The sequence below is a fragment of the Hippopotamus amphibius genome, chromosome 5, assembly GCF_030028045.1.
Source record: "Hippopotamus amphibius kiboko isolate mHipAmp2 chromosome 5, mHipAmp2.hap2, whole genome shotgun sequence".
Taxonomy (NCBI): Eukaryota; Metazoa; Chordata; class Mammalia; order Artiodactyla; family Hippopotamidae; genus Hippopotamus; species Hippopotamus amphibius.
In genome coordinates, this window is record NC_080190.1 from 64,061,320 (window position 1) to 64,088,189 (window position 26,870).

The 26,870-nt window shown below is 37.2% G+C and overlaps 1 protein-coding gene across 2 annotated transcripts in view; it reads left to right on the forward strand.

Annotated features, from left to right (window-relative positions):
- MICU1 (mitochondrial calcium uptake 1) overlaps positions 1–26,870 on the forward strand; it is a 234,429-nt gene that overhangs the window by 195,040 nt on the left and 12,519 nt on the right. For both annotated transcript variants that reach the window (XM_057734250.1, XM_057734251.1), the window contains 2 exons: positions 1,506–1,643; positions 11,504–11,612. In XM_057734250.1, coding sequence (XP_057590233.1) covers positions 1,506–1,643; positions 11,504–11,612 — 247 coding nt within the window. The remainder of the gene's footprint in view (positions 1–1,505; positions 1,644–11,503; positions 11,613–26,870) is intronic.

Genomic DNA, 26,870 nt, shown 5'->3' on the forward strand with positions numbered 1-26,870 from the left:
TTCATGTTACCTCAGTTTTCTCATCTGTAAAATGAAGCTCATAATATCTACTCCATGGGGTGGTTATAGTGATTAAATGAAAGACTATATGGGTGAAGTACCTGGCTCATAGTACATTTTCAGTAAATGATTTTTGTTGTTAAAATGTAATTCTTGTGTCTTGCTCACTGACATAGTCTGACCAGTGAGGAGACAAATTAAGGTGTATATCAACTTACCAAGCTAACCAAGAAAATAAAAATTGAGAGAGGGGAGTTCCCTGGGTGTCCAGTGGTTAGGACCCTGTGCTTCCACTGCAGGGGCCACAGGTTGAATCCCTAGTTGGGGAGCTAAGATTCCACCTGCCGTGTGATGCGGCCAAAAAAATTGAGAGAGAATTTCACTTTTAACAACGTACTTCCTTATTTTGTGTCTTATATATGTAAATCTTATCTCATTACTAGATGGTGAAGTCCCTAAGGACAGAAACTGAATCTTCTCCTTCTTTCCTGTACCCCACAATGACTAACACACTCTCAACAACTAGTAGACATTCAGGAAATGTTTGTTGTCATGACCTTACTTAGCAATATCTTATGTCTACATATAACCTTAGGAGAACAGCATTATGCCCTGCTATGTAGGAATCTAAAAGTTTCCTGGTAACTGATATTTTCCAATAAAACCATGGGGAAATTTTACCCTCTTGAAATCATTTTGCTTTCTAATTGGTTTCTGGGCCCATCTTTAGCCATTTTATTATTTATGCATTTAGAAGTATCATTAACACTGTAGCTAGCATTGAGATAACTTTCTTCTCTCCATTTTTAAGTGAAAATCTTAGTTTTCTGACATTACTTCGATTAGCTAGAGGTCCTTTCTACTTAATCTTTCCATCTGCATATTTAAATATACTTAATGATTTTTTTGTAGCTTTGTGATAAGTATGCATGTCTAATTGAGGCATCCTATGCTCTATACATTTGATTACCATTTTGGGAAAAACTTGAAAACACATTACTCTTTTTTGAAATTCTTAGAGGTCTGAATATATAACAATATTAAGTACAGATCAAGGAACTGATATGACTTTTACATATGTATAATTGATAAAATTTATAATGATTAGCTTTTAAGTTTTCTGTGAGTAGCAGGGACATGGATGATCCAAAGATCACTTATTACTAATACTATTACTCATGAATTTGAATGGAGTTTTTTGACATTATTTTTATTCCCACAAGGAAGCTCCTGACCTAGAAGGTATATGAGATGTTATAGTAGCTCTTTTATCCATGATGAAATTGAGGCCCAGGGTAGTTGGGTAACTTAGTGACAGAACTGGAATAAGAACCCAAATCTTTTGTTTCTGACTAATTTTTTAAAATCTTGGTGAGAATTATAGTTCAAAATATGGTCCCAGCCATCAGCTATTCTCTGCCATCTAACACAGTTGATCATTCCACATTCCATGTCAAAATACTTTGCATTTGACTCCATGAACACTCTTTCTGTTCCCTTTCCAGTTTGAACGCCATGACCCTGTGGATGGGAGAATCACTGAGAGACAGTTTGGTGGCATGCTGCTGGCCTACAGTGGGGTGCAGTCCAAGAAGCTGACTGCCATGCAGAAGCAGCTCAAGAAGCACTTCAAAGAGGGAAAGGTAGGTATCTTTGCCTAGAGGAAGAAAAGGTACCATGGGAGAATATTATTACTGTAAAGCACTAACATAATGAGAGTGAGCTAATGACAAATTATGACTAATTTATCTCTGGTACCTGAAAATTAAATGAGTAGTGAGTAAGGAAGAGGGGAGGGCCCCAAATGACCCTAGGTTTTTTGTTCAGACCACGGGTGGCACCATGAACTGAGATTGTGAATTTAAAGAGAGAGGCTGGTTTACAGGAGGAGATAAAGAGTTCACTTGTAGATCTTAAAATGCCTGTGGACTGTCCAAGTAGAGATGGTTAGCAGCCAGTTGGATATTCAGATCTACTTTAGAGGGCTGAGATAGATTTGGGAAGCGTCAGCACACTGTTAGAATTAAAACCACAAGAATGGATGAAGTTGCCCAAGGAGAATATTATACAGAAAAGAACTATGAGTCAAGGGCAAGATCAAGTGGAACACTAACATTTAAGCAGCTCCAGAATGAAACTTTGAGGTAATGGTTAGAGGAATACCTAAAGAAAGTAGTGAAGTCAAAGCCAAGGAAGAAGAGGATTCATGAACTGAGGGGTCTACAGTGTCACATGGAACAGAGAGAGTCGAATAAAATAAGATGATAAATACCCATTGGTTTTGGTAAACTGGTGACCTTTGGGAGAACTGTGCAAGAGCTAGAACCCAGATCTTCTCGTTCTCAGTTCAGTATCCTTTCCACCTGACAACAGTTACCATTTGGCCATGACTGGGAAACTGACTTGGCACTAACCATGTTCCATGAGGGATTGCAAAGGTAGTGTGGTATGGTAGACATGGAGCTAGAAGATGAGTTCAGGTCCTACCTCAGAGGTTTCCGGGAACATTAGACAAATCACTTAACATTCCTGGCCTCATGAATTGAGAGCCTTGTCCTAGGTGCAGACTCTAAGCTTTGAAGACTCAGTAACTGAAAATAAGAAATAGGATTGCAAGTGTTTGTCTCAGTTTTCTTAGTTATTAGTCTTTGTGAGGAAATATTGCATGAATAGCATCACCCCAAGTTGGTAGAAAACAATTTTTATCAGCTAGACTTTTTCCTTGTCTTGGAGGTTGAAAAGCTGAAAGGACCTCTGAACAGGCTGTGGACTGCAACTGAGAGCAGGCTAGGTTCTGAGAGAAAGTGTCAGCTTCTCTGAGTTCAGTCCAACCTGTCCCAAGGTATTCCCTTGGCGACAGAGGAAGACTCAGTAACAGAAAGTGACAGAAGACAATGCTTTTCTCCCAGAGAGGACTCCTACACTACCTAGTACCCAGGTCATATCTGTTGGAAATTATAGTTTCAGAAAATTGACCACAAATATAGGTGGATTTTGTAGGGAACACTCCTTTCTTTTGACCAGACTGATTTTTAAAGTTTGGTCCAGGCATAGATTTAACTGTAAAATAATTATGTATCATGATAGACTAATTCATGTTTTATTATGAATTTATATTTAAAAGCAATAAATTAGAGATATCGCCCTTGAAGGAATAAAGTATTTTAGCTTTGGCAGGAGTTAATTTAGGACCTGAAGACCTTGCAAAAGAGCCCTGAAGTGAAAGGACAGATGAGGAAAATCTGGGGTGCTAAATTATATCTGGCCCAGAATTTCTAGCCTGTTTTATCAGGGAGATTGAGATTGATTGTACTCTCATGTTGATTAAATAGTTTGTGAACATAGCAATTAACTAAAATGAGAGTTAATGAAGGGCCTTTGCTTGTAAGGTTACCAGTCCATCTCTCTGGGACCATTTCCCGTTATAGGGGGATCACTATCTGATTTCTAATTGCTTCTTTTATTCCACTTTGGATTTGTTAACATGAAAATGTGAGTTTTCATCTGGCACGTGTTAATCATTCTCTGTGGGGTTCTATACAAAATACCAAACCAGACCTAAAAGGTCGAAGGTCCTAGTGGTGGTATTAAATAAATATTTGCATACTACTTAATGACCATGCAGTGCTTCACAACCATTTTTCTTTTTTTGTGTTTCTAACAGCTTTGTTAGATCTCATTTTGCCTTCGAGAATATAGAGACAGAGAGAAAGAGAAATTAATGATCTGCCAGAGTCTGGACTAAAATCCAAGGCTTCCTATTACAGATCTTGTCCCTTCTCTAGCAAAATTTTATTTCTCCTAACCATACTCTTCCTCTAAAGCAGTTCTTTAGATCTGGTCTCCCAGTAGGATTGCTTGGGGAATTTTTCAGAAATGTGGTTGTTGGGACCCTCTTCAAACCAACTAAATCAGAAGCTCAGTGGGTAAGTCCAGCCATCAATAGTTCGTAAAAGGCTTCCCAGGTTATTCTAATGTGCAGTTAGGCTTGAGAGCCACTGCTGTGGAAAGGCCTGCTCCATCAGTGTCTCTAGTTTTGTCCCTGAGTAATAGCTGGAAGAACTGGGGAACCTGCCATGCCTGGAAAAATTACTCTATTCATGCTCTGAGTAACCGCCATGTTTCTTATTTAACAAAGACAGATTTTTCTTTTCTTTCTTTTTTTGTTTTATGGGCAGCATGTTTTGTTTTGGCTTTAAGATTACTCCCTATCCTCTATCAGATTTTCCCCATTCCTCTCAATATCTTTTTTTCCTGTGAATTTTTCTTCAAGGTCAAATCTGCTCAACTTAAAATTTTTTTTTACTTTCCATCCTCCAAATTACCTTCTTCTCCTCATTAAAAGAAAGACAGAGTTTTCTGAGACTTCATAAAGTGTAATTGACAGTGGTGGTTCTTTGTGGGTACAGAAGCTGCACACTTTAATAACTTAGCAAATCCACTTGAGGATGAGTTGAAAATTACATTTCAGTGGCAGATATTGTTATGTTCAAGTCACAAAACCAGATGCTGTGAGAAAGATAAAAGATAAACAAAACCATTACCTATCCTCAAGAAATATGTAGTCTATAATAGTCTAGTAAAAGAGTACGTATGCAAAGAACTATATAATTTCATGTTTAATATTTATTGAGCACCCACCATTGTGCTGGCACTCTTCTAAATACTGGGAACACGGAATGAGCAAAACCAAGTCTCTGCCCTCAGAGTGGGAGGAGACAGATAATAAATAATTATAATAGAAGACAACTCACTTAACTTTGAGCCTTTTGAGAGCACTGTCTTTGCCATCCTCTGTATGATATCTCATTGGCAAATGTTTATCAAATCCATTGATGAATGAATATTAAGTACCCCAATAAAGATAATGAGATCTTTTGGGAGCACCAGTGAGAAACACTAGAACCAACTGAAGAGACTGAGTAAGAATTCTTGTACCTTGGAGGAGGTACAATTTGAACTTGGCCTGAAAGGCAAAGTAAGATTTTTACAAGCAGAGGTTATAAAGGTATTTGCTTTTGCTGTGTGTTTCCTCTTACAGCCCTATCCCCAACAGTCTTCTGTGTACAGCATTGCTTATTAATCTTGCTACTAACCATTAAGTAGGGTTAGTACTTATCAAACAATTTTAATAAAACTATTAGATAATTAACTTTTCATGTTTTCTGTGGATAATATTCATGTGAGCTCTCCTGTTCACGTATTCTTACAGATATTTGGGGGTTGAACCACATTGTGGTCTTCATAGGATATCAGATTCTAGAAACACTGCTAGCACAGCCCTTGAAATACTCTAACACCAATTACTGGGTGCCCATCAAAGCCACTGTGTAGTGTAGCACCCGAGGTGTGGCAACTAAACTAAAAAAGATTAAAATTCTACTTCACTGATCTGCTTTATTTTACTAATTAGCTTTGAAACCTTTACTTCCCCCAAAGGAGTACTAAGCTGTGAATTACTATTAAAAGATTTGATTTTATGGATTTTTTCACCTGTTTTACTTTTGATTTTCCCCCCACACAATTAGTTTTGTATACATCAACTTTTTCCCTATTTCCTACAGAGCATTGTTTCATGTACTTATTAGCCATTCATATATCTTGTTTGGCAGATGTCCGTTCAAATCTTTTTTTAATTGGATTATTATTATTATCTCATTATTGAGTTGTAAGAGTTCTTTTTATAATTCTGGATACAAATCCTTTATCATATATATGATTTTTAAATATTTTCTCCCAGTCTGTGATTTTTCTATTTTCTCAATATTTTGAAGCACAAACATTTTTAATCTTGATGAAGCCTGATTTATCATTTTTTTTCTTTTACGGATTGTACTTTTGGTGTCATATCTAAGAACTCTTTGCCTTACCCAGGGTCATAAAGATTGTTTTCTTCTAAACATTTTATCAGTTGCTTTTAGTTTTGAAAGACAATTCTATTTGCTTGTTTAACCGCTTCTTTAATGGTAAGTTCATTTTTAAACAACGTAAAGAAGTACTTCTATTGTCAAAGTACTATTAATTTTATCTTCTTTTTTTAGTCATTTAGGACCCAATCTTATATAAGTTCTTCTTCCCAAAGGTAAATAGATAACTGGTTTGTTGAACAGTTGGTCACAGAATAAAGTAACTCCTGCTTCTTCCACTTTCCCATAAGTATGTAAAAAAAAAAAAAAAATCCCCTTGATGCCAAGTCTAAGAGAAGGATATTTCCTTTTGACTACTATGTCTGCAGCTCAAGTCACCTGACAATAGATTGTGCTTAAGCTGTCCACTTCTCAGTCTGATCAACTCAACTTGAGAAAAGCCTATCTTTGCACTTTCTATGCATGACCCTCATGCTATATTTTTATTCTAACTTTATTCTAATAAACTTCTGGATTTTTACTAAGGTGGTTACCAAAAAATAAGAATTTCGTGACTCTCAGCATCTTTTCTTTAAGAAGGCCTATCAAAATTGTAAGCTCTAGAATAAAATACCTAGGAATAAACTGCCTAAGGAGGCAAAAGATCTGTATGCAGAAAACTTTAAGACATTGATGAAAGAAATCAAAGACGACACAAACAGATGGAGGGACATACCATGTTCCTGGATTGGAAGAATTAACATCGTGAAAATGACTGTACTACCCAAAGCAATTTACAGATTCAATGCAATCCCGATCAAATTACCAATGGCATTTTTCACAGAACTAGAGCAAGAAATCTTATGATTTGTATGGAAACGCAAAAGACCCCAAATAGCCAAAGCCCTCTTGAGAAGGAAAAATGGAGTTGGTGGAATCAGGCTTCCTGACTTCAAACTATACTACAAGGCCATAGTGATCAAGACAGTATGGTACTGGCCCAAAAACAGAAAGGAAGATCAATGGAATAGAATAGAGAACTCAGAAGTAAGCCCAAACACATATGGGCACCTTATCTTTGACAAAGGAGGCACGAGTATACAATGGAAAAAAGACAGCCTCTTCAATAAGTGGTACTGGGAAAATTGGACAGCAACATGTAAAAGAATGAACTTAGAACACTTCCTAACACCATACACAAAAAGAAACTCCAAATGGATGAAAGACCTACATGTAAGGCCAGACACTATCAAACTCCTAGAGGAAAACATAGGCAGAACACTCTATGACATCCATCAAAGCAAGATCCTTTTGGACCCACCTCCTAGAATCATGGAAATAAAATCAAGAATAAACACATGGGACCTCATGAAACTTAAAAGCTTTTGCACAGCGAAAGAAACCATAAACAAGACTAAAAGGCAACCCTCAGAATGGGAAAAAATAATTGCCTATGAAACAACGGACAAAGGATTAACCTCCAAAATATACAAGCAGCTCATGCAGCTTCATACCAAAAAAGCAAATAACCCAATCCACAAATGGGCAGAAGACCTAAATAGACATTTCTCCAAAGAAGACATACAGATGGCCAACAAACACATGAAAAGATGCTCAACATCACTCATCATCAGAGAAATGGAAGTCAAAGCCACAATGAGGTATCACCTCACACCAATCAGAATGGCCATCATCACAAAATCTGGAAACCACAAATGTTGGAGAGGGTGTGGAGAAAAGGGAACTCCCCTGCACTGTTGGTGGGAATGTAAGTTGGTACAGCCACTATGGAAAACAATTTGGAGGTTCCTTAAAAAACTACAAATAGAACTTCCATATGATCCAGTAATCCCACTCCTGGGCATATACCCAAAGAAAACCATAATCCCAAAAGAAACTTGTACCATAATGTTTATTGCAGCACTATTTACAATAGCCAGGACATGGAAGCAACCGAAATGCCCATCAACAAATGAATGCATAAAGAAGATGTGGCATATATACACAATGGAATATTACTCAGCTATAAAAAGGGATGAGATGGAGCTATATGTCATGAGGTGGATAGAACTACAATCTGTCATACAGAGTGAAGTAAGTCAGAAAGAGAAAGACAAATATTGTATGCTAACTCACATACACGGAATCTAAAAATGGTACTGATGAATTCAGTGACAAGACCAAGGACACAGATACAGAGAATGGACTGGAGAACTCGAGGTATGGGAGGGGGCGGGGGGTGAAGGGGAAACTGAGACGAAGCGAGAGAGTAGCACAGACATATATATACTACCAACTGTAAAATAGATAGTCAGTGGGAAGTTGTTGTATAACGAAGGGAGTCCAACTCAAGGATGGAAGATGCCTTAGAGGACTGGGGCGGGGAGGGTGGGGGGGACTCGAGGTGGGGGGAGTCAAGGAAGGGAGGGAATATGGGGATATGTGTATAAAAACAGATGATTGAACCTAGTGTACCTCCCCAAAAAAAAAAAAAAAATTGTAAGCTCTATAAGACCAAGGCCCATGTCCAATGCAATTTTATTTTCCTCACTGTTCTTGGCATAGTGCTGAGTGGTTAGTAAGTGCTCAATAAATATTTTTTATTATATCTATGTAATAAAAGGCAAAATGTTACATATTTTTTTTAATAGTGGCATAATGTGATTTGTATTTCACTGTTTTTCTAAATCATCAAATGAATAACCACCCAATTCCAATTTTTCTATCTGTTCTCAAATAATTTTCAATATAAGCACTGTGGTCTTGAGCATTTAATGTTTCACAATAAATTAACTAACGCACATTAGAGATTGTTTATCAGAGTGGGAAGCAGTTCCTCCACCATGCCTTTTCTGTTTTAGGAATTTTATGTTAATCTTTTAGCCCTAAAAAATTAAAAACCCTTTCATAACCTCAGACCCCTAATCTCCCCTCACCTGTGGAAATCCACACCTTAATTTTTAAAAAGGCAGAAAACCTTTAGCATGTCTTTTTTTAAATTGTGGTAAAAATATACATAACAAAATTTACCATTTTAACCATCTTTAAATGGCTTAGTAGCACTAAGTACATTCACACTGCTGTACAACCATCACTACCATTCATCTCCAGAACTTTTTTCATCTTCCCAGACTGAAACTCCATATCCATTAAACAATGACTCCCCATTATCCCCTCCCCCCACCCCTGGAAACCACCATTGTACTTTCTCTCTCTGTGAATGTAACTACTCTAGGTAACTCATATAAGTGGAATCATACAGTATTTGTCCTTTGTGACTGGATTATTTCCCTTGGTATAATATCTTCAGACTTTATCCTTGTTGTAGCATGTTTCAGAATTTCTTTCCTTTTAAAGGCTGGATACTATTCCATTATATGTATATACCACATTCTGTTTATGCATTCATCTATCAGTGGACCCTTGGTTTGTTCCCACCTCTACATATCTTTTGATGGAGAAGAAGAGAAGATGGTATTAGTGTATCCACCCATAAGCAGATGATATTGTAAAACCTGTGCTTCTGATCCAGTGGAATTCTCCTCTTATAATGTTGTTTCTAACCTAGTGCTTACATTAGATAGCATACTACGGCATTTGTACAAGAAATGAACCCTACCTCTGAGAATAACCTCAAGAAAATGACCTCAAGTTGGGGGAAAGTTATTTAATATAGGCCTTCCAGTTCACTGCCAAAATTTATGGAGCTTGGTACATAGTAGGTGCTCCGTAAATGTTTAAATGAATGCTTAAATACAAATGGACCACTGTTTGTAATTGCCAAAAACTGGAAATAGCCCAAATAGAATAGTCACACAATGGAATACTTTCAACACTAATAATAAACTACAGATATACACAGAAACATCAATAAATCTTAAAAGACAAAAGCCATATGTAATAGAATACATGCTGCATGGTTCCATTTATAAAATTCAAAAACAGACATACTTAAACTCCTTGAACATATGTTTAAGGATGCATAAATAGATAGTAAAGCTATTTTTTTGAAAAGCAAGGAAATGAATCTCCTAAAAGTCATAATAGTTCTTATCACTGGGAAGGGCCATGTTGGGAAAGGGAGGGAGGCTTCTGGGATGCTGATAATAGTCTGTTTCTTGACCTGAATCGAGTTTTTATGGGTGTTCATTTTACAGCAGTTTGTTAATTTGTACATCTATGTTTTATGCAGCTTTCTAAAAGGTCATCATATTCCACAATTTAAAAAAATTTAAGTTCTGTGATTCTAAGGGGAAAAACTAAAAAGATCGTGTGACATGATCATACACACAGTATTTTAGCTTTTAGTTTGATTGATAAAATGAGAAAGATACCATTGGCGAGTTTGGAGAGGACCAGGAAAGTGCTATAGATTATCTTATGTTAAGGTTTCCTTTTTACTGAGTTGCTGATGTGGATTCCTGGGCTCTGTAGTTTGGGGAAATGGAAATCAGAAGAGGAGCAGTACTGAGTAGAAGCCCATCAACATCTGCAATCCATAAGGACCTGATGCTTTGTTAGAAGGCGTTAACCTCTGTCTCCCCAGTGTTATTCACTCCTTAGAAATTTTATTCATTCCCACCACAGCACGACGTGTGAGAAATGGGAAATAGGCAAATAGGGCAAATCTTCCTCCCTGTAATCCCTGTTTATCCAACTACTCTCTTGAGCCATCATAGAAAGTAGAATTAAAGATCAGCAAATCTTTGACCAGCTTTTGGAAAGAATTTCTTCGTTTACAGAATCTCATCAGATTAAAGTTACATGGCAAATTGCTTCATTAGTAGTTTTTAAATTGAGAAAATGAACAGCTCTCCCAGTTGCTTGGGTTCTGTTAAATTCTGAACCCATTCCCATGTATGGTGGTTCTTTAATTAGCTTAAACGTCTAAAAAGCTTAGCTGGCCTATGAGTAGATTATTAAAATGAAAGTCCTGGTGGGTCTTACTTGTTAAGATGTATAACAGATCAAGTGGCTATAGCTCATTTAGGAAGTGTCACAACAAATATTGTGACTAATTGGAGGGCAGAAATAGAAATATTTTCATTAAAGATATCCATCCAGAGACTTCTCTGGTGGCGCAGTGGTTAAGAATCCACCTGCCATTGCAGGGGACATGGCTTCCATCCCTGGTCTGGGAAGATCCCATGTGCCGTGGAGCATTTAAGCCCGTGCACCGCAACTACTGAGCCTGCACTCTGGAGCCCACAAGCCACAACTACTGAGCCCATGCACCTAGAGCCTGTGCTCCGCAAAAAGAGAAGCCACCGCAATGAGAAGCCCACTCACCGCAATGAAGAGTAGCCCCTGCACGCTGCAACTAGAGAAGGCCTGTACATACCAACAAAGACCCAATGCAGCCAAAGAAATAAATTAAAAAAAAAAAAGATATCCAGCCATCACTGTAAACAGCTTCATGTCTGATTTTACATATGAGGGGAAAGTAATTAACCAGCATGCCTTTCTCAGAGTAAATTCCAGAGTTTTGTTCCTCTGTTGTGTACAGATTTAATATTCTTTGACTAATTTGTTCAGTCTCTGTTCTAGACACAGCATAAATTTCTGAGTTACAGACATGAATAACTGCCTAGTTTTCTGCATTTTATGCTGCTTTTTATACAGGTTCCTGCCTTACTTTATTGTCTTTCTTCTTTCAGGGCCTGACATTTCAGGAAGTGGAGAACTTCTTTACTTTCCTAAAGAATATTAATGATGTAGACACCGCATTGAGCTTTTACCATATGGCCGGGGCATCTCTTGATAAAGGTAATGAAACCCCAAAATTTACGGAATCTGTAATCTATTAGGTGACTACCCCTCAACAGTAATATGTGAATTTTTCTTGACGTTGTTTTTTTATTTGTTTTGTCTTGTTGACATTGCATGAGACTTGCATTTCATCCTGAGACACCAAGTTCAGCAAATATATTTTCTTGTACTATAGTCAAGGCAGATGCCCATCTTTAAGTGATTAGTCTTGGAAACAGGCATCTAAGCTGAGGTACAGTACATGAAATTTGGAAGTTCTCTCATCAGAGCTAGAGTCATGACGTATATAATGTGAAGCTAAAGTTGCTGTTCATTTTAATTCATTCTTTGTTGAGAAGGAATGGTTTGGCTTATTTTCCATGTTAAAGTTTTTGTGTTTTTCTTTAAAAGATAAAATCGTGACTGAGAATAGCAACTCCTATTGGCTTACTTCATACAAATTCAGTTCCAGTTTGTACAGGCAATGTGAGAGAGCAGAGGAACTGAAAACACATTTTTCCTCAATATTTTATTGTGAAAAATCTCAAACATATGTAAAAATTGAAATAATTATTCAGAGAACACCCATATATCCAGCTCAGTTAACATTTTGCTGAATTTCCCTGATAGGATATCTGTGCATATATTCAACCTTCTGACTATCAATCTCTCTTATTTTTTGATGCATTCAAAGTAAACTAGAGACATAAGTGTACTTCACTCCTGGATACTTCAGCATGAATATTAACTGAAGTTCAGTAGTTGCTTACAGTTCCCTTGTGCCCTTTCACAGTCAATTTCTGCCCCTAGTTATCGAGGCAACCTTAATTCTGTGTATTCTTCCACCACAGATTAATTTTGTTTGCTCTAGAACGTCATACAAATGGAATTATACAATGTACACTCGTTCTAAAGTCTCTCTCAGCCTGTTTTTTGAGGTCCATTCGTGTTGTCGTGCATACAGTAGTTTGTTCCCTTTTATGGATAGTAATCCATTGTATGAAAAGTCTGCAATTTGTTTATCCATTCTTCTGTTGGACACGTTGGCTGTTTCCAGTTGTTGGCTATCTTGAATCAAGCCACTATGAACATCCTTATGTTAGTCTTTTTGAGGACATATATTTTTGTTTTTCTTGGATAAATACCTAGGAATAAATTGCTGGGTCCAGAGAAAGGTATTTCCTTTATAAAAAAAAAAATTTCAGACCCTTTTTCACAGTGTATCTTTTTACACTCCCTCTAACAATATACAGCAGTTCAAGTGGTTCCACATTCTTGTCAACAATTAGTGGTGTCAGTCTTTTTTTAATTTTCATGATTCTGGAATGTATATAAAGGTGTCTCATCGTGTTTTTAATTTGTACTTCCCTGATAACGTCTGCTATTGAGTAGTTTTTTTGTGTTCTCATCATTCAGATATCTTCTTTGGTGAGGAATCTGATCAAATCTTTTGCCCATTTTTATAAGGTTGCTTGTCTTATTGAATTGTGGAAATTCTTAATATGTTCTAATACAAGTCCTGCATCAGATATATATTTTGTGAATAGTTTCCTAGTATGTGGCTTGCCTACTCACTTTCTTAGTGGGGTCTTTTGATTAGCAGAAGTTCTTTTTTTTCTTTATAAAATCTAATTTATCAAAAATTTTTTGGTTATTACTTTTTCATCCTAATAAACCTTTATGTACCACCAAACTGTGAAGATATTCTCCTGTGTTTTCTCCTAGAATCTTTAGTATTTTAGCTCTTGTATTTCATATATAATCCATCTCAAATTAATTTCTAAATATGATGTGAATAGAGGTCAAGATTCCTTTTTTTCCACGTGGATATTCAGTTGTACCAGCACCATTTGTTGACAAAGCCCTCCATTAGTTTGCTTTGGCACCTTTATCAAAAATCAGATGACCTTTTTAGTGTAGATCTATTTCTGAGCTCTCTCTTTTGTTGCATTTATCTATACATCTGTCTTTATACACATACTCACTGTCTTGATTGCTTTATAGTAACTGTATAGAAATTCTTGAAGTGTCAAGTATTATAAATTCTCCCAACTGAATTCTTCTTTTCTAAGATTGGTTTAGCTTATTTTAGGTCCTTTTTATTTCCATATAAATTCTAAAATTGGTTTGTCACTTTCTACATAAAAAAGAGGTGGGGTTGTGATTACAATAACATTGAATATATAGATTAATTTGGGGAGAATTGACCTCTTAGTGATAATGAGTCTTCTAATTCACAAGCATATTATCTCTCTCCATTTTTTTAGATCTTATTTTATATCTGTCAGCAATGGTTTGTAGTTTTAAATATATGGGTCTTATAGTTTTTAAAATTTATGCCTAAGTATTTTATGGTTTTAATGCTAATAAAAATGGAGTTTTTATTTCATTTTCCAGGTGTTTCTATTATAAAATACAATTGATTTTTGTATATTGATCTTGTACTCTGTAGTCTTGCTAAATTTGCTCATTCTTCTAGGTATTTTGTGGATTCCTTAGGTTTTTCTATGTAAGCAATCATGTCCTCTGCAAACAGAGATAGTTTCACCTCTTCTTTTTTATATTTATAGCTTTTTTTCTTGCCTTATTGCGCTTGCTTCAACCACCAGTACAATGTTGAATACAGTGGTGAGAGTGGATATCCTTGGCTTCTTCCTGCTTTTAGGGGGAAAGCATTCAATGTTTCACCATTAAGTTGGATATTAGATTAGACTGTTCATAGTTGCCCATTATCAGTTTAAGGAAATTCCTTTATCTTCCTAATTTAAAAAAAGTTTTTATCATCAATGACTTGAATTTTGTCAAATACTTCATGTATATATGTGTATATATATATGTATTATATGGCTTTTCTCCTTTCTTTTCTTTTTTTTTTTAGTTTTTTTTTTTAATTTATTATTTTATTTTATTTTATTTTATTTATTTTTTGGCCACATTGGGCCTTTGTTGCTGCGTGCGGGCTTTCTGTAGTTGCAGAAAGTGGGGGCTACTCTTCATTGCAGTGCTCAGGCTTCTTATTGCAGTGGCTTCTCTTGTTGCAGAACATGGGTTTTAGGCACATGGGCTTCAGTAGTTGTGGTTCATGGGCTCAATAGTTGTGACTTGTGGGCTCTAGAGTGCAGGCTCAATAGTTGTGGCACACGGGCTTAGTTGCTCCGTGGCATGTGGGATCTTCCTGGACCAGGGCTCGAACCCATGTCCCCTGCATTGGCAGGTGGATTCTTAACTACTCTGCCACCAGGGAAACCCTCCTTTATTTTCTTAATATGGCAGTTACATTGATTATCCTTTATTGTCCTCAAATAAACCCAACTTGGTAATGATGTATTAGGCTTTTTGTATATTGCTAAACTTATTTCTAACATTTTGTTAAATATTGAGGAATATCGATCTGTAATTTTCTTTTTTGTAATGTCTTTTCAGATTTTGTAATCAGAGTATATTGTCCTCATTAAATGAGTTGGGGAATTTTTTCTTATTTATTTTCAGGAAGAGTTTGTGAAAGATTCCTGTTCTTTCATTTTAAATTGTTTGGTAAAATTCACCAATGAAACTGTCTGGGCCTGCAATTTTCTTTGTGGAAAAGTTGATAATTTAATTTTTTAAATAAATATATAGGTATTCATAGTTTTATCTTGTGTGAATTTTAATAAGTTGTCTTTTTTTAGGAATTTGACTGTTTTTTGTCTGTTATTTAATTTATTCACGTAAAGCTGTTCATAATATTCTGTTATTATTCTTTTGATATCTATAGAATCTATAGAATCTGAAATCTTGTCCTTTACTCCTAACACTGGTGAACTATGTCTTCTCTCGCTCTCTTTTTCTTTTTTTCCTTATTTAATCTACCTAGGGGGTTAGCAATTTTGTTAAGTTTTTCAAAGGATCAATTTTTGACTTTAATTTTCTCTCTGGTTTTTTCTATTGAATTGATTTTTGTTCATATCTTCATTATTTCCTTCCTTCTACTTATTTTCCGTATATAGTACTTTGCTTTTTTCTTTTTTTAGCTTTTTAACAGGGAACTTTACTTACCTTTTCTAAGATAAGCTTTTGAGGCTATAAATTTCATTTTAAACATCACTTTATCTATATCCCACAAATTTTGATATGTTGTAGTTTCATCATCATTCTGTTTGAAGTATTTTCTAATTTTCCCCATGATTTCTTTGGTGACTCATGTATTATTTACAGACATGTTTGTTTTCTAATTTCCAAATATTTTGTTTTTTCTGAATATACTCTTGTGTTTGATTTCTTATTTAATTCCATGGGGTCAGAGAACACACTCTGTAAAATTTCAGTTCATTGAAATGGATTGAGACTTGTTTTATGACCCAGCCTATGGTCAGTTTTTTGTGACTGTTTCATATACATTAAAAAAGAATGTACAAAAAAAAGAAAGATAATAAAGACTTTCAAAAGTCCTGCAAATAAAGAAGAATAGAAAAAAAAAAAAGAATGTGCATTCTGCACTTTTGAATATAGTGTTATAAAAATGTCAGTTAGGTCAAGATGGTTGATAGTGTTCAGATGTTGTATGTCCTTACTGACTTTTTTTGCCTAGTTGCTCTATCAGTTAGTGAGAGTGGAATGTTAAAATCTCCAAGTATGATGTGTGAATTGGTCTGTTTTTCGCTTTAAATGATGTCAGTCTTTGCTTTATGAATTTTGAGCTCTGGTATTAAGTGCATACATACTCAATCATTATGACTATTGTGTTTTCCTGATGAACTGGCCATTTTATCTTTATGAAATGTCCCCCCTTTACCGTTAGTAATATGCACTTTCTTGAAGTCTATTTTGTCTGGTATTGATTTAATTACTCCAGCTCTTTGGGTAGTTATTGTTTGCATGGTGTGTCTTCCTCTATTCTTTCATGTTAAACCTATCTGTGTCTTTAAGGTGCATCTCTTCTTGACGTAGAGTTGGGTCTAGTAGCCTTTTAGCTATACCTTTTTGCATTTATTTTAGTGGTTTCTCTAGAAGTTATACATTTTCATGGTTTACTTAAAGTTAATTTTTCTTTAAATAATTTTACTTATTTATTTATTGGCTGTGTTGGGTCTTTGTTGCTGCATATGGGCTTTGTCTAGTTGTGGCGAGCGGGGGCTACTCTTTGTTGTGGTGTGCGGTCTCTTCATTGCCGTAGCTTCTCTTTTTGCACATCATGGGCTCCAGACGCGAGAGCTTCAGTAGTTGCGGCACATGAGCTCAATAGTTGTGGCTCACGGGCTCTAAAGCACAGGCTCAATAGGTGTGGCGCATGGGCTTAGTTGCTCCGCAGCATGTGGGATCTTCCTGGAGCAGGGATTGAACGCATGTCCCCTGCATTGGCAGCTGGATTCTTAGCCACTGTGCCACCTAGGAAGTTCCTAAAGTTAATAATGCACAACTTCAAGTGAAATGTGAGAACCTTGCAAGGGACTTCCTAGGTGGCGCAGTGGTTAAGAATCCACCTGCCAATGCAGGGGACATGGGTTCAATCCCTGCTCCAGGAAGATCCCACACGCTGCGGAGCAACTAAGCCCGTGCGCCACAACTGTTGAGCCCATGTGCTGCAACTACTGAAGCCCACGTGCCTAGAGCCTGTGCTCTGCAACAAGAGAAGCAACCAAAATGAGGAGCCTGCGCACCACAATGAAGAGCAACCCCTGCTTGCCACAACTAGAGCCCGTGTGCAGCAACGAAGACCCAACACAGCCAGTAAATAAATTAATTTAAAAAATGAAGTTATTAAGTAGAAAATTCCAGAAATAAACAATTTATAAAATTTTTAAAAAATAAAAAATATTTATAAAAAGCAACCTTGCATTCATACAGTTCCATTTACCATCACCTCATCCTTTATGCTGTAATTGTCTTTTTATATTTCATCTGTATATGTTATAATCCCTATCATATAATATTAGGATTTTTGTTTTCAATAGTTAAAAGTTTTTAGTAAACTAACAGAAAAACAAAATTTTATACTTAACCACATTTACCATTTACTCATACTTACCATTTTGAGTGTTTTTTATTTATTTCTGAATATCTAAATTTTTATTTGGTATCACTTCTCATCAGTTTGAAGAACTTCCTTTATCATCCTTTATGGTACAAATTTGCCAGCAGTGAATTCTCTTAGTTTTTGGTTTATCTGACAATGTTTTTATTTCACCATTGGGTACTGCAATTTGTGATTTTTAAATCTCTTCAAAGCACTGACAGGTTTTGTAAACACAGTATTGCTTATTCAACACTTTTTGGTGGATTTCTTAAGATTTTCTAATATAAGATCGTGCCATCTACAAATACAGATCATCTTACTGCTTCCTTTCCAACCTGGATTCCTTTTATTTCATTTTCTTGATCCACATAACTTTTTAAAGTAGCATTTGTCTCCTTGTTTACTTATTTATTTTTGTTTGTTTAAAATAATACCTCCTCTGACCTTTGTAGAAGCCTTTGAAAAAAATTAATGAAATCATGGAGGTTATTTATGTGTATGTGTAATACCACAGGGTCATTCCTACAGAATAGCTTTGGTTATATTGCTTTGTTTCACAGAACAGATTTGACAGTATCTGCAAATCCAAAGATATAAGATTAGAGGTCATCACTTATTGTGAAAATAAAATTAATAAGCTTCTCGTTTTGAATACCTTTTTTTGAAAAGTCCAGCTGGAGACAATAGATTTGCTTTAAAGGACAATTATATAGGATGAATCACTATCTATGTTAAAATTATAGGATGTACAAAATAGAATGATTCAGGGTAATGGTAGCAAAGGAAAGTGCAACCTACTGGTTAAAAAAAAAGAGAGAGATGAAGTGTTTCTTTCCAGTGACTTCAAACCATCTCCTGGGCTGCTTAGCCTCTCCAGAGAGTTCATGCCTCATTACCCTTGCTAATAGAGGCAGTGGTACAAATTATACAGTCATATCTGATATCCAAAAATATGTTTGGCTTTGAGATAGATGATATTTGGCATTTATTTTGACTTCCTAGTTTGTTGTATCTGTATAACTTTGGTTTCCCTGAGTGTGAAAGATAGATATCTAGGGGAAACTGGCCTAGATTCATGCTAAGTAAGAGGGAGAAGCCAAGTGTATTCATCTCCTAGAGCTGCCATAACAAATTATCACAAACATGGTGATCTAAAACAACAGAAATTTCTTTCGCGTTTCTGAAGGCCACAAATCTGAAATCAAAATGTAGGCAGGGCCACACTCCCTCTGAAGACTCTAGGGAAGAATCCTCCCTTGCCTCTTCCAGCTTCTGGTGGCTTAGTCTTTCCTTGGCTTGTGGCTGCATAATGCCAATCACTGCCTCTGTCTTCACGTGGTCTTCCTCCTCCATCTCCCTGTGTGTCTGTCTTCTGCATATCTCTTGTAAGGACACTTGTCATTGGATTTAGGGCCCACTTGGGATCACCTCAAGATCCTTAATTAGGACCTCCTAGGTGGTGCAGTGGTTAAGAATCTGCCTGCCAATGCAGGGGACATGGGTTCAAGCCCTGGTCTGGGAAGATCCCACATGCTGCAGAGCCTCTAATTCCGTGTGCCACAACTACTGAGCCTGCACTCTAAAGCCCGTGAGCCACAGCTGTTGAGCCCATGTGCCGCAACTACTGAAGCCCACGTGCCTAGAGCCCAGGCTCTGCAACAAGAGAAGCCACTGCAATTAGGAGCTCACGCACCACAATGAAGGGTAGCCCCGCTTGCCACAACTAGAGAAAGCCCATGTGCAGCAACAAAGACCTAACACAGCCAATAAATAAAATTAACTAATTAATTTTTTTTAAAAGATCCTTAATTATATCTGCAAAGACCCTTCTTCCAAACAAAGTCATATTCACAAGTTCCAGGGGCTAAAATATAGATATATCTCTTGGGGGCGGGGATACCATTCAACCCACTATAGCAACCAAAAACTAAACACTCATATGTAGTCCACAAAGTAAGGCAAAAATAGAAACAAACAAAAAAAACATAAATTTAGTTTACTGTGAGAATGTTTGTATTATCTGTTTAAAAACATAATTTTTTTGGTAAGAAACCTAATTATAATCTCTCCCTACCTGGCCAACTTCTGTTTCTTCAAAGAGGCCTTCCCTGACTACTCAGTATAAGTTATATAAAGCTAACTATATTGTCTATAGCTTTTATCAATTCCTATCCATAAATTGTAGGCATGTGCTTGAATTTTCACAAATATGGCTAAACAGGTAGGGTAGAGACTACTAACTACAATATTTTGTACATAGATAGTAGGCTCTCAGTAAATACTTACTAGCTGAGTTATGCCTTATCTGTCCAGGAGCTCAAAAGTAAGCATTATGCTTGATTCCACACTCTCACCCGTATATTTATTTCTTCAGTAAATCTATGTTTCTACTTCCAAATATCCTGAATCTGACATTGTTTCTCCATCTGCCTACTCTAGTCCTAGCCTAGTCTGTTTACCTAGGCTTACAGCGCTCCATGTGTCATAGCTCTTATATACTCTGGAATATATCAAATATCACTTTCTTACCAGTTCACTCCACTCCACATGTTCTTCTTTTATATTCTAAATACATAAAGTTCATCCCCACCTGAAAGCCTTTGTTCTGGCTATTTCTTCACCTCAAGTGCTCTTTCCCAGGATCTCGATGTGTTTGGCTCCTTGTAACTCAGGTCTCGTAAATCACTTCCGTGGTAGCTCCATCGGCCTGTATCATGGCAGTTATCACCACCTGATATTTTCTCATGTATTTATGTGTGTGTTTATTATCTGTCTCTCTTTACGAATGCTTATCTGTCTTGTTCCTGGATATGTTCCCTGTGCCTAGGTCATTATCTGCGATATAGTAGATATCCTATAAATATTTGATCAATAAATGAATGAGTGAATGAACATCTTGATAGATGTGAAGAAGACATAGGATCTCAAGCTAGTAACCCCTTACCTTTGACAGTAGACCCAGAGAACAATTCGTGTCATGAATTCATTGTGCCCTGTAATGCCTGTCTTTTAGACTTGACATACATTTCACCTTCTTCTGTGCTTAAGGGGGTAATAATATCAACATTGTTAACTGATGTACTGCAGTGTGCATGGGAAGATTAGCCTGTGCTCAGCTGCCATTCCAAGTTCCTTCCCTCTGCCAGATGCGCCTATCTTTTGAGGCTTTCCTTGTACTCTTCCCTTTGCTTTTAAACCTTCCTGATCCTGAGAGTCACACTGGTGATTTTTCCATGGGTTTGAGTTCTATACCAATTCTCCTTCCACAGAATCATGGAGCTTCACTGCTTAGACGAATCTTAGAGAGAGGAGGAAAGTGTAATGGCTAAGAACACAAGTCTGGATTTGAATCTTGGCTCCATCGTTGACTAGCTGAGTAGCTTTGGGCAATTTCTGAATTTAGTTTCTATTTTTTAAAATCAGGATAATAACAAACCTCATAGGATTGTTCTGAGGATAGATCTACATAAAGCATTTAACCCTGTGCCTACCATGCAGTTAATGTGTAATCAATGCCTGCTGCTTCCATTGCGAGGGTGATGAGGCAACCAGACTTAGTGCAGTTCATTCATTCATTCAGCTGCTGCAAAGACTGTGCTGGGCACAAGGTTCTACTCTCAAGAAGCTCACAGTCTATTAGGGGAGAAAGAAAAGGATACAAGCTGTTCAAGTGGTTGTGCTAGGTGCTAATTAGGGCCTCTGAACCCTGTGAGGGGTGGGGAAAGAGTGAGGCGGGGATAGACACAGCAGTACTTTGTCTGCCTGCTGCTCTCAGTCTCAGTTGGCTTCATTTTTTCCCAAAAGGTTAGGACCTTCAGAAATTGGCACCTTTTAGAGGCCCTGGCACTGTCTCTTCCTGGGCTATTTTAGAGCTTGCAAACCTGTCTTTAGACATAATTTAGCACAGAATTTCCCAAACAGCATTGCAAAGAATGTTATATACTGCAATATGTTAATGGTTCTGTGGGTTTAAAACAAAACCAAAAAAAAAGTATTCCAGATAAGTTTGGAAAATGCCAGGTTATAGAGAATTTCTTCCTGCAGCACTATTTTTGCCAATTTTTAATATGCTAATGTGCATTATTAATCTCCAAGGAAGTGATATAGTTCCCAAACTTGACTTGCCCCAAAATGTCTTTTAACAACTTACAGAGCTAATGTTCCTCAGAACAGTTGGAAAACCCAGGCAGGTGGCAACTGCAGATTTACATTCCAGCATGATCTAATCCCTCAGAGTGGAAGTGCCAGATTTTGTTGAGGCTATTTCTTTAGTTCTGCATGGCCCATATGAGAACAGCAAGTCTCAGGCAAGGATGAAATGTCTTTGCTGAATTTTGACCATTTGGAGAAAGAACTTTTCTGCATGCACTATAGTACATTTCTACTATAGTCGTCTCTTTTGCTTAACACTTAAGAGGACTTGGTTCTGTTGCTTATTCATACACATACTGGGCATAAAATTAGATATGTGACCTCTCAAGGGCTGTCTGAATGACTTACCTAGTCTGCTGAAGAAGGTAATGGAAAATTGAACATGACTCCTTTCCTGTGGCATCCTATGATGGAAAAGGTGGAAATTATTTGAGTTGGAGCTCTAGAATGAGCTATGGCCTGTATGACTTAGAATATTCTTATTTCTGCCAAGAGAATAAAAGGTTTCCAGGTATGGTAAAGAAGCCCCATTATAAGCACCTTAGGATATTAGAGATATGGGAAACTTGTAGGTCCAGTTGTATCCCCCCTGTACTTTGAACTATAATACAGGAAATAATCACAGAAATATAGTCCGTGGCCTTTAGTACTCATGCCCCAGCACAGGCCCACTTAAATTGAAAATCGTAATTTCTGACATGGTTGTCCTTAATTCTGTATAGTCATTCTGTATGCACAGTTTACCTTATTACCTGACAAGCCAAGAAAATAAATAGTAAAACCTGTGGTATAACTCCTACAGGATACCCTCTGCAACCCAAGGTTTTTTTTTTTATTAATTAATTAATTTATTTATTTTATTGGCTGTGTTGGGTCTTTGTTGCTGCTCACGGGCATTCTCTAGTTGCGGTGAGTGGGGGCTACTCTTCATTGTGGTGCACAGGCTTCTCATTGCGGTGGCCTCTCGTTTTGCAGAGCACGGGCTCTAGGCACGTGGACTTCAGTAGTTGCAGCACGTGGGCTCAACAGTTGTGGCTCACGGGCTCTAGAGCGCAGGCTCAATAGTTGTGGCGCACGGGCTTAGTTGCTCCGTGGCATGTGGGATCTTCCTGGGGCAGGGATCGAACCTGTGTCCCCTGCATTGGCAGGCAGATTCTTACCCACTGCACCACCTAGGAAGTCCCAACCCCAAGTATTTTTACTGAAAGTTAAGTAGTATTATCCCCCATTTTATGAATAAGAAAATATAAAATGAAGCAGCTTACTCTTGGTTACCCAGCTAAGTAGAACCAGAATTCAAGCTCAGGGCTCTCTGATCCCAAAGTCTGCATTCTTTCCACACCATCATGTCTCTCAGTATATCCCAAAATGCTGCTGGAATTTGAAAATCTTTGCTGAAATGCCATCCAGGAGGAGACAATGCAGGTTCACCATTTTGAATTATGGTTCTCAGTAGCTTAGGGAAGCAAGGCTCTAGGCTATTTCCTTCCAGTTCCCTTTGGCTAAGAGTTGGCCATTCTTGGGTGAAAATAAAGTCCTTTTGGTAAACTCTGATGTTTTGGAGTTAGTGCCCTTCTCTTGAAGATGAAATATGAAATTTTCCCCCTATAATTCTCTCTTCTGTTCAGGACCAGATTCTCCAGCTCAGACACACTTTGACATCTGTAATGTATACCCTCCAGTGACACAGACTTTTGGAGTTGTCTAATCTAGCTTCTTATCCCACACAGGAACCTGTTAGTAGGCACATCTGTGTTCTTCACTTTTCTGACCATATTACTCTTCAGTGAAGAAACCAATACACAAAAGCCTAAAGTTACTTAAATAAGATCATGTAGCAAGGAAAGTTGGTATCCCTTTAAAGGATACCACAGAACAGAAAAGATGTATGTATATACTAAGCTGTCAGTTTCTAAACATCAAATTATAGGATATACAGGTGTGGACTTCTCAGCTTCTAACGATCCAACTGTTCCTCATCACCTCTACTCAGTGTGGCAATGCCTTATACTTTTAGAGACAGTTCCAACATCTAGCACTTATTGAGAGTTAAATATATGCAAGAAATTTGTAAGCATAAATTTTGGTTTTAAACTCAAACCTGGTTTTGAGTCTCTGTTACTCTCTAGCTTTGTGACTTTGAACAAATCACTGAAGCTCTCAAAACCTCGGCTTCCTGATCTGTAGAATGGTATAAAGACTACTTGCCTCGGGGCTAGTGTGAAAATTAAATGAGATACTCCTAAGTTTCATCATTCATCCAAAAATTCTTGGGATCATTGCTTTCAGAGGGTATTATCATTATTTAACTTCTCTATTCCTAGGAGTATCTAAGCCCTGTTAATATCTCTAGTATCAGCAGCATTCAAGCGGGAATTTTCTACTAGACTGTAAACTCTTGAAGACAAGAACTATGTTTTCCACATCTTTGTGTCCTACTCTGAGCCCAGAAGAATTGTTTATATACAGTAGATATTTAATTAATGTTGAATAAATGAGTGAGTAAATTCTGAACATGGCCAGATCCTGAAAAGGATGGTGAAAATCTCTAATAAAAGCCTAGGGTAAGAGGGAGAATGATAGGAGCATGATATCTTCCCATGTCATTAATTTCCTTGACACGTGGGCAAGTCACAATTTCTCTGATCTCAAGTTAGAGTTATACTGGATATCTTCAAATGTTCTTCCAGATTTGAAATTCTATAACTAAATCAGCTTTTTACTGAATGTAGTAATGTTTAAAGGGACATGTTGTAGCCTAAAGCTGTATCCAAACCTGTGTGAAAATAAACTAACATAATTATCAGATACATTTGAAATCAGAGCAAGGCTGTTGAATTCCCAAAAGAAGGGTGGCAGTTTTAATTCATTTTCTTGCTAAGAAATTTAGAACTTAATTAGATCTTGGCTAATGCCTCTGTAGGAGCTTGGTATAGTAGTTGCAGAAAAGTGACAGTTCCATAAAATGTACCTAGAATGAACATAGCTGTATATAAAGTATGACTTGAGGAAACACAAAAGAACATTCCCGACCATAAAAACCTTCCCTACTTAACTTTCTTGCTTATAACAAATTACTACAAATTTTTAGCTTAAAACACCACCTATTTATCATCCTAGTTTCTATAAGTCAAGGTCTGAGCACTGCATAACTGGGTTCTCTGCTCAGAGTCTTAACAAGGCTGAAATCAAGGCATCAAGTAGGACGCTTTCTCATCTGGAGTTCACAGTCCTCTTCCAAGCTCCTTTGGGTTCTTGGCAGAATTCAGTTCCTTTTTGTTGTAGGACTGAGGTCCCTTTTTCTTGCTGGCTGTCACTTTCAGCAGGCTGCTGCAGTTCCTTGCCATGTGGCTCTCTTGCTGGCCCTCTTACATATGGCAGCTCACTTCTTCAAAGCCAGCAGGAGAATCTTTCCCCAGTGTGCCGAGATGGGTTCTAATATAACTATAATCATGGGAGTGACTAGCTCATTACCTTTTCCATATAAAGTAACATAATCACAAGAGTGTTATCACATCCTAGTCACAGGTCCTGTCCACATTCAAGGAGAGGAGATTTTACAGGGTGTGGGGAGGTTGAGGACCATCTCAGAATTCTACCCACCATACCAACCATATTTCCAGAAATTACCACCATTAGATTCCTTGGGGACTTCTGAAGATATGGACATTTTAACTGATCTAAGCCATATTATCTAAAAAGATGTTGACATGGTAGTCATAAAATTTTAGGGCTAGCAGGGAGCTTAAGAATCATTTTACTTAAACTCTCACTTTATTGTTTTTAACCTCTTCGTTTACACTTGAAGGAAAATGACTTACTCGAATCACAGCTAGAGTGATGCAAAACTGAGACCAGAGACTCAGGTTCACTCACTTCCATACCGCTGTTCTCTTTAGTACATGGCACCCACTGCCACTGGAGGGACCTAGAGAATTCTATAGGGGACTCAGTACTTTTATGAGAAGGCAGAAATAAGGAAACATTCACAGCAAGAATGTATGAGAGAACATCCCCAAACAGCCATAGAATGAAGGCAGGAAATGGGAATGTCAAGATGTGTCGGTAAAAGGTTATGGGAGAGAAGCTCCTATTTTATAAATCCTTTTAAAGTTTGTGGGAGGCGCCCCTATGCTTCAGTTCATTATTGCATTTTGTAAAAACATTTATTTGTAAAGAGGAGTGTTGGCCAGGATTTCATTCATTTAAGACAAAGTCAGTTTTTTAAACATAGTTATTCATGATATAGGCAGGGAAGCTCAAATTCTGAAAGAAATGTTTGCTTTATGAGGCATTTTCTCTGCAGAGACCTGATTTTTTTTTCCCCCAAATTTAAAGTCACTTAGCAGTTCTAAAGATTGATTCTGGCTTAACTCTGTTGTTTTGAATATGTTGTGATTTAGTAAAATTGTATTTAAGTGCCCCAAGGAGGAAGAGAGCTGCTTTAGGGATTCATGATTACCACTGAGGGAGAGAGGAGAGTGAGGGTAGGATAGACTGGCAAAACATCCACTTAAATAGATAAGTGAGACATTTACATCCTGCTATGAAAAGGATCAGAAAGAAATTCTACCAACTGGGAAAGTATAGAGATTAGTATTTAATGCAAGTGCTGCTTTTGGCGAGGGTGGGGGCTGGGGGTGGGGCGCTTCAGGGGTTACTACCCGTAGAAGCCTCTGAAGTTTTGAGAAGACACTTGTTAGGTAAAGAGTATTTAGCCTTTGTATAACTTCAACAAACTGAACTTAAATATCTCAGTTGCTTTCAACTTTCGCCGTCAGAGAGTCAGACTGTACTGAAGCTGACAACTATAGCCAACCAAGGAAGTAAAGGGGGGATAAAAGGCACTTCCTCCTCAAGGTTGAGATTAGAATAAGGTGAGGAAGTGGTTATCTAAATAACAATACATCCTCTTGGTGGAATACTATGCAGCTGTTAAAAAGGAACTATTTATGTATTGGAGTAGAATTATTTCTTAGACATGTTAAATGAGTCAAGCAAAACCATATATTTAACATACCACTATTTTGTGGGAAGTGAAGAGTAAATATTTGATTTTGTGTCTATAAAATATTTCTGGGGAAACAAGTTATGGGGCATGAGTTTGGAAGGAAGACTTCAGCTCTTTTGTA